Source organism: Chrysemys picta, chromosome 4, assembly GCF_011386835.1.
Source record: "Chrysemys picta bellii isolate R12L10 chromosome 4, ASM1138683v2, whole genome shotgun sequence".
Lineage (NCBI taxonomy): Eukaryota > Metazoa > Chordata > Testudines > Emydidae > Chrysemys > Chrysemys picta.
The window spans coordinates 54,037,533-54,046,442 of record NC_088794.1 but is presented as its reverse complement, the minus strand read 5'-3'; the positions used below and the strand labels follow the sequence as shown (position 1 = coordinate 54,046,442).

At 47.6% G+C, this 8,910-nt stretch overlaps 1 protein-coding gene across 1 annotated transcript; it reads right to left on the bottom strand.

Annotated features, from left to right (window-relative positions):
- Window positions 1-1,892: 1,892 nt before the first annotated feature.
- On the bottom strand, window positions 1,893-5,925 carry LOC135983385 (glutathione S-transferase 3, mitochondrial-like). Its single transcript, XM_065594967.1, has 3 exons — window positions 5,773-5,925; window positions 2,844-2,917; window positions 1,893-1,992 (listed from the first exon to the last, which is right to left on the bottom strand). Exons 1-3 carry the CDS (start codon window positions 5,887-5,889, stop codon window positions 1,908-1,910), a joined length of 276 nt encoding a protein of 91 aa, XP_065451039.1. The 5' UTR covers window positions 5,890-5,925; the 3' UTR covers window positions 1,893-1,907.
- Between the last annotated feature and the right edge of the window lie 2,985 nt (window positions 5,926-8,910).

The window sequence follows — 8,910 nt, the reverse complement described above, 5'->3', positions numbered from 1 at the left end:
TGGTGCATCCGGCCTAGCCCTTGCTACTTCCAGTTCATGCTTCCTTTCTTTTTCTCTCGCCTCCTCTTTGGCTTTTTCCAGCTCCATAGTTCTCTTGTGGGCCTCCTCTTTGGCTTTTTCCAGCTCCATCTCTCTCTTGTGGGCCCCCTCTTTGGCTTTCTCTTCTCTGTCTCTCAGCTCTATCTCTTTTTCTTTCAGCTCCATAGCTCTCTTGTGGGCCTCCTCTTTGGCTTTTTCTTCTTTGGTAGTCATTTTCCTGTTTTCTTGTGCTGGGTCACACCCCTCTGCAGTTGACTGAAACTGGGATGTACTCAGCTCTGGCTGCTGCTGAGTTAACAGAGACTTTCTAACTAGCTACTCCTGAGGATGTAAAAAGAAAAAAAAACAATTCAGCTTGTAAATTCCTTTTACCAGTCGTTTGCCCATTAATTGAACCCTTCTCTTAACAAAGCACCAGAAATCAGCCTCCCAGAGGGGCACAGAGTGGCAATGCCATGAAATATAGCATGTGGTGTGTATCAGTGACACGTTAACACCCCCCAACCCCCGTCCCTTCCCCAGGGAGTACAGGGAGATACAGATGTCACCTTATGTCATAAAATTGATCCTGGTGTCATCCGTCTGTGGCATATTCCCTCTTTCTTGTCCACCTCCCAACATCCCCAGTGACCAGCCAGGCCCATGGCTCCTCGTATAGTGTAACTCTAATTTACCAGATGGTGGATGGTGGAGTTTGGTTAACCAGCAACTGTTTTCTTCACTGTGCTCCAGATCGTTCCCCTCATTCAGTGTCCTAAGCACAGTGGAGAGAGCACTACCTGGTGCAGACTTGACAGCATTAAAGGGACTATGGTAATTAGAAATGGCTAGTCCCTACAGCCACAAGTTGTTCTCTGCTCCAGGCTTGAGCCACCAGGTATGTTGAACAAAACCCAGTAGAATTATCCCTCGCTGGTATATTGCAAGTAATCTCAGCAAATACAAACACACAAGAGTGGCATTTCCCCATTTGCAGACACTGCAAATTTCCACCTAACAGCCTAGTTCCTGCTTCTCAGGCTGTGGTTCCAGTTTGCCAGACTAGGACCTCAGTTGAACCTGCCAGTGCTGCTGCCTCCAGTCCCTCTGCACCCGTGCTTGGCAAAGGACGACAATTGGTTTTTGCAAAAAGTTTGAAATCTTGGCAAGTTTTTCATGAAAGTCGTCTGGATTTTGGAAGAAAAACCCAAACCTGAATATTCTTCATTCCTTATCCCCAGCCCTTTTTGCTATCAGCAGTTAGAAAAAAAATTTTTGGTTTCTCAATGGAAATTTTTCCATGGAGATTTTCATTTCGATAAATTATTTAAAAAAATATTTTTTTTGACAGAACAGTTTTGACCAGTGATCCTGTGCATGCAGCAGCCCACCATGAAGACTGGAGGGGCCTGAGGCTCACTAGGGGTTACCATGCACCCAGGCGAGCTGGAGGCAGCAGCAGCTCCAGTTGGCCCAGCACAGGTACATGGTTCAAGTTGGGAGGCAGCAGCCTAATGTATGATGCGCTACACAGATCAGGAACCTGTCTTACAGAACAGTGTGTCTCAGCTGTGCAAGGTGATTGATGGCTCCCACCAGCACCTCCTGAGCAAGTACAATCATAGATCATAGAATATCAGGGTTGGAAGGGACCTCAGGAGGTCATCTAGTCCAACCCCCTGCTCAAAGCAGGACCAATCCCCAAAACATTCTTAGCAGGCCAATGCTCAAACCACTGAGCTATTCCTCCCCCCCCTGCACAATGGGGCTAGAGTGGAGCGTGCTGAAGATTGATCAGGCAGACTTTGCCTCTCAGGAGATCTTAGCGCATTCTCCTGCACCCAATATGAAGGAAGGGGAGAGTAGGAACAATCTCTAATCCAATAATTTCAAACCTGGCCAGGGACATGACTCACCGGGTGGAAGACTCCGCCCATGGCTAGAAAGAACAGGAAGGAGGGATAAACTTCCAATCTGAAAATAGAAGACCAAGATTAGCATTTATGACTAAACTCTAAGAAGTTTTTTGTTTCAGTTGTTTTTAAAAAGATCTTTGTGGAAATCTAGACTATCAATCCCTGTCCACCTTCCCCCACACTTCTTAGAATTGGGCAACATATTTTAGGGAACACCCTCAGCCTGTATAGAGACCTAGAGAAAGGGACTGGACTACTCAGAAGAGGCCTCCAAGCCCAGCTTTTAGCTGCCTCTGCAAGAATGCTGTGACAACCACAGTGGTGTCAACACATACTGAATGCAGAAATGGGTGCACAAGCCCTTGGGAATCCTGATGATCCCAGAGCCACTGCCCAGGATTAGCAACACATTTGCTTACAAGGCCTGAAGTTCCCTTTTAAAGGCATTGCCAAATGCTAAGCCACTGTTTACTAGTGGGGGAATGCGAACACACCAGCCATGGTTGGTTTGAGAGTCAGATCTCTCTGGGCTGATGACCAACAGGCCAATCATTCTCTGGGAGAGTCAGGCAGTTGAACAAATGAGCCCATCAAAAGGCAAGGCACGACATACCCCACTGGAAACACAGAGCTTAGGATCTGTCCACATGGGCAAACTGCCAGGGCTGTGATATAACACGGTAGTCCCCACCCAGGTGGGGCCAGACCGTGACTGGAAATGAACCCCTGGATGAGGTCCTGTCTCACCTACTAAGCATACGCTGCAGCAGAGCCTTACATTTTCTCAGAGCCCGATCCAGACAGATATAGATAAAGTGTTTAGCAGCAGTAAATGCTACACTCCAGGCATCGAGTACTTAATAACTTAAAATCTTCAAGCCAGCACTCCGGACCGTCCATGATACTCACGTGTTCTGATGTGCACACTGGATGCAGTTGAAGAGATGCCCATGTTCAGGGTCCGTGCTATACATGGTTGGATACTGTTAAAGACAACATAGTGTTAGCAAACACATGGAGCTCTGCGGCCTCTAACAACAACGTCACTCGCCACTTCCTGCAGGGGCTGTTATTTCCCAGAGCACTCACCCAGAGCAAGCTGAATCTCTGCTTGTTTGGCAAGACCACCTGACTGCCTTGCGGGGTTTGGAGTCCAAGTTGTGTCATGTTGCCCTCCTTCAAGAATGAGCTGTAGACTGCACTTCAAACTCCTGGGCACATTGGCTGAACAGTGGCACGAAGTAAACCCTGGCTTCATGTCTCAGTGATCTTGCAAACACTACTAGATGTGACACAAAATGGAGGATCTGTCCCCCCCAGCTGCTACTTTAAGACTATCCTTTGGGACTTTCATCCGGGAGCGTCTACATTGGTTCTAATCCATCTCCCAGCACTGAATTCATTGCCCATTGCTTCTACTCAGTCTACAACAAATGGGCATGAATGGAGATTCCCTTGCCTATACCATGCTCACATGAAGCCCTGAGGATGGTCACGCCACATCGCAAAGCTAGCCCATAACCTTAAACAGAGCCTCTCAAGTTGTGTGAAGGAACAGCCATCATGCACTGTCGGCAGGGGTGGAACCCAGAATCTGCAGTGTTGAGCCGTTCCCATTTGAACAAGAGGGGTAACTCCACTAGCTGGGAACTGCACTGAACTCTTCCTCTGTGGACCAGCCTCGAGAGAGGCGTGTAACACACTGAACGATGGGCTCCCCATACACAACACATCACCGCCGGCCTTTTATGTTCTGATCCAGATCCCCCTGAACACCCCGTTCTATGCACTCATGTGTGGGGAAAGAGCAGCAGTGGTGCACATAAAACCCAGCAGCCAGATGCTGCTGCAGCCTCTTACACATCCACTGACTTGCCCTCTCTTGGGGATGTTTAAGGGCTATACCAAACAGCTCCTCCACCCCTTCGCAAGTTTCTAGAATCACACCCTGGAGGAAGTTCCCAAAGTGCCAAAGCTGCTTCCAAGCACAGTAGGCTCCACATGCCAATGTCCTGACTCACAGCGGCAGCTGTTAATAGTGGATTCCAAGATGAAGTTTAGTTTGCAAAAGGTCCTCTTTGCTATTGTTCCTCTTAAATGTCTCGCTTGAATTTTATAAGCCCTCCTCACCTTTATTTTTAAATGCTCCTCTAAAATAATCTCACTTTCTCCTGCTCCGAATCCAAACTGGGGTTTTCCCAAAAGCAAGATCTACCCACCTAGTAGCAGGGAAAAGCATAAGTAAACAGGGCAGGGACTATATGGTTATTTGCTTGTCGCAGGTCTCTTAAGTTTCTCTGTTTCAGACACCCTTCAACAGCCCGCCACTCAGTCCCAAGCAACCGATCTGCCACATCGCTAGCTCCACAGATCTAGCTTTGGAGATCAGAGCACAGAAACACCAGCTCCCCACCCACACACACTCACAGAAACATATTGCCAGGCTAAAGGGTGGGGAAAACCTGTGTTTATGTGCAATGTTCTAAGTTTTAGAGTACCGGAAAGTCTTGGGTTTTGCAGGTGCCTAGGTTGCAGGGTGAGGGTGAATAGAGCTAGAAGGGGCTGTAGCAGGGAGGTGGCAGCCTGTGCCTAAGGACAGGCTAGAACACATCAGCAGAGCTAGTCCCATCCTGTCTCCCCCAGCCTGAACTCTCAGCCCTCGCTGCCAGGTCCTACACCTCGCCTCTCCTGGGGAAAGAAAATAGGGTGCCTAGCAGCAGGAGACCTGGCACAGCGACCAAGAGGGGGAAAGCCTTCAAATGCATCTATGTGGGTACTGGAAAGAGACTGCTGCAACTTGGAGACTGGGGCTGAGTCAACAGCTCTCTTCCACTGATTTCAAATCTTAAGGGTAAGAATACCCACTGTGAGGGTTATTGCAAGCACCCCTCTAGGAGGATCATACAAAGGATAAGAGAATAGCTAGCACTGTGGGGGCAAGCTAGCTAGGGCTCTGGCCCAGGCAATAATGGGGAATCACTGCACAGTTCTGAACTACTTCACCTCACTATTTTCCTCCCATTTAGGACTGGCCTACACTAGAAAATTATATCGACCCAACTACGTTACTCAAGTGTTTGAAAAATCCACACCCCTGAGCAATGTAGTTAAGATGACCTATGTCCCTGTGTAGACAGTGCTAGGTCAATGGAAGAATTCTTCTGTTGACCTAGCTGCCACCTCTCGGGGAGGAGGATTACCTATGCTGATGGGAGAACTCCTCTCATTGGCATAACTAGTGTCTACACTGAAGCGCTGCAGCTGCACTGCTATAGTGTTTCAAGTGTAGACAACCCAAAGAGTCAGTGATGATGTGACTGCTGCTATCTTGGCCAACATACCGAAGACTGAATCAGGGACTCCACAGCTATAAGCATGAGACTCTATAGCTTAAGATGAAGAACCAGGCTCTCCAACTAAGAACTGTAACAGACCCATCAGACAGGGATGTATATGTAATACACATACAGTGACTAGTGGGTTACAACAATGTTTGCTGAGTGGACCACCACCTTGGATATGCTCCTCTGCAGAGAGCTCCTAGGACATGGTGAGGCATAAGGCTAAGAGCCAAACACTGGAGAAGTGCAGTATTCTCATGATATCCTCTACTGCGATGTTCCTTATGTACTAGGATCTAGACAAGACCAGATTCCCGTTCACCAAATTACTCACACAGAATGGGGACTAGTCCACGAAGTCTTGGGTTTCCCCTAATTGCCAGTGCTTCTGCCATACTAAGCCAGCTCATGAGATGCCTGGGCCTCTTTCCTTCAAGACAGCTAGTGGAGGCGTTCTTGATGCCTCAAGGGCAATACCACCCACGCTACAAACTCACCTCCACCTTGTACTTCTTGCGTGCCTTTGCCACATTCACAGCAAGATGCGTTATCATGATAAAGCCGGCAACACCAGTCAGGACCACATAGCTGTATTCCTTGGAGAGAACCACCATCTTGACACTGTTGAGAGAGGAGTGTTTGATTACAATCTCAGGACAGGACTGAGAATCCACAAGAGACTATTAACCCCTATTGGTATGAAAAGTCCGGATTTACTGAACAAGGACCAACGTCTTTCCAGCATGGGGACCTGGCTGCCTGAGGGAAGTGACAAATCATGGAGTTTTCAACTCTAGACTGCTTGCTGAAATCCAGCCCAAGGAGTTAAGCACTATGTGAAATGAGTCAGGGTCTCTATGTCCAGTTCATATTAGGCAAGTATGTACAGCGTAACCTTCACCATCATAACTGTGTCTCCTCACTGACACTTTCAGCTGAGGGGCCTTAGATGGATTGGGCCCTGGAGTCAGAGTGCCCTGTAAGTGGTTCTTTAGATCAAGAATGGTGCAAGTGGTGATCAAGTGGGTGGTGCATGCAATGAGACAATGGGTTGAAGCTTGCCCCTGTGCCTGTGCCTGGTCTGTGACTGTGGTCTGGTATACACTTCAGTTATATCAGCAGAACCTTTTCACTGAAAAAGTTATACTAGTAAAAGCCCCGGTGTGGATTCAGTTATACTGGTATAAAGGTGACATATTGGTATCGTCACCTCCCGTCCCATACAGGAATAGCTATACTGCTATAACTGCATCCACATGGAGGGTCGTTGTTCTGCTTTAAGTGTACTGGTATAATTAGAGCAGTACAACTTTTAGAGTAGACAAGACCAGTGATGGGACAGCTCTCTCTTGAGGGGTCTAGCTGACACATTTTCAATAGCACTAAATTCACTTAATTGTTTAGAATAAGTCTTAATAGCAAATTTTTTAAGTCTACTGTTGCAACTGTCCCAAATTCTAGATTAGGGCCCTTGTCCTCCTCCCACTGAAGTCAATGTCAGGATGACTACTGACTTAAATGGGATGGTGTCACACCAGAAGACAACAGATACTGGTGACCTGAGTGGGGAGATGTTACAGGAGGTTTAACCCTAGACATAAAGCACTGCAGACGGCCTTCTGGAAGCCCTTTCATCCCAACGCTAGCTGTGGCCAAATGGTCACTGACACTGCACACAGCGTGGGGGCTAGTGGGAGGCAGAGCAAAGTTGACAAATGTACCCATGTGAGTGAAAAGGGGAAACCATACTTCAGCCCAGCTAGCCATTGGCAAGCTGAGTAAATGTTCTTCCTCCCAGCAGCTAGAGAACAGTGCGAGGGAGCGGGCTCAGATTCACAAGCACACAGCAGGGCTCCAGAAGCATCTAGTCGCTGGTATTTACCAATAGTTGCACATGCAACGCCACCGGCTAACAAGAGAAGACCTTGCAGAGCTGTTATACACAAACCATGTCTCCTCATACCCAACCCCTAGCCCTCAAAATGAGCTCTCTCAGTTCAGTTGCCTCTCTCCACCACTGGGACAAGGTTCTCTCCATTTACAGGGTCAAGTCAAACCTAACTGATCCTTTCCATCTGGTGACTCCACTGTGCAGTGAGGCCTCCTATCCTTCACTGCCACAGAACCAGAGCAGTCCTGAAAGAACATGTTACCTTAGGGAACTGGCACCTGCAGCCTACCATGGCTACGCTGCCAGCACTCCTGAGCAATGGAACTGAAATTCATAAGGGAGCAGGTTTAGTTTCACACTTACAAGGATAATTATAAACAGCATGGAAATGAATGAGGTTATCAAGGACAATGGCTTAGACTTTGCACATGAAATCTTGCAGGTAGTTATTTTAAGCATTCATGAGAACATTGAAAATTAAAGCAGATTTAAGGCTGTGAGCACGAGCAGTACCCCTTGTTATTAACAGTTACTACACTTCATTTAGACTATCGTAAATGATCAGCATTTCACAAACACAACAGGTCAGCAAACTGAGGGTCAATTTTTATTATAAGCTGAATGCAGAACACCAACTACCAGTGGTGATCAGGAGCAGCATTTTTCTGCTCAGATACTCAGGAGGGATACTACCCTCCACCCACAGACTTCATCTCTGCCCGTCACCTGGGTCACTGGCAGGGGCTTTATTTGGGGCTACCCTGAGAACGTCTCACAGGCCGCTACTACTACAGAACACGACAGCGCCATTACACAAAGGCTTTCACCCACGGAAGCAGACACCCATGCTCCACCGAGGCTGGTTAGCCCACAAGTGAGATTTGAGGCCTTATGATTAGTATTTAAAAGACTTGCACTGCATAAGACCAGCCTGTCTGATTGACTACCTGTCCCAGAGGCTGGAGCTGTGGAGTATAGGCAGAGCACTTCTGAAATGCCCTCTCCTTCCACAGGCACCAGGGCCATACTGCATGTAGCACTCTTAGGGTTTGTCTACACTACCACGCAGGGTCGATCTAAGATACGCAACTTCAGCTACGTGAATAGCGTAACTGAAGTTGACGTACTTAGATCTACTTACCCTGGCGTCCTCACTTTGGTAAGTCGACAGCTGACGCTCTCCCATCAACTTCGCTTGCGCTTCTCATTCTGGTGGAGTACAGGAGTCGACAGGAGAGCACTCAGCTGTCAATTTATCGGGGCTATACTAGATGTGATAATCAACCCCCACTGGATCAATCGCTGCCTGCTGATCTGGCGGGTAGAGTAGACAAGCCCTTAGAAGAGACTCCAGAGGTTTCACTTGTGTTAATTGAGGGGTGCTTTATTGGCTGTGTTGGAGGAGCCCTGCCCCCATTTTTGTACCAGCTTTGGCTCAGTGAAACACCCAAATAAGTTACTAGTTAAGAATACTGTTTAAAGGGGAGTCACTTCTCAAACCTGCTAGGATCATCTGGGTATCTTTCACATTATCAGTTCCCTGCTATTGCAAAAGTGTTGGGCACAGGCAATGCCTCAGTTTCTCCTATTCTCTGCCCGTTTCACACAATAGTTTAGTCTCCCGATGGACTAAAGTGCTTTGGTTTCACTATTGTCATTGTGCTTAACACAGAGGTATTTGGATGTAGTTTAAGGCCTGTGATATTCAGGTCAGACTAAATGATTTAATGGCCCCTTCTATGAA

Bases quoted from the DNA above. Each gene is read 5' to 3' on its own strand.
- LOC135983385 (XM_065594967.1), bottom strand. From the start codon at position 5,889: ATGGTGGTTCTCTCCAAGGAATACAGCTATGTGGTCCTGACTGGTGTT. The intron at 2,918-5,772 runs GTGAGTTTGTAG...TGTCTTTAACAG, and splicing joins GCAAGAAGTACAAGGTGGAG to TATCCAACCATGTATAGCAC. The intron at 1,993-2,843 runs GTGAGTATCATG...TTCTATTTTCAG, and splicing joins CAGTGTGCACATCAGAACAC to ATTGGAAGTTTATCCCTCCT.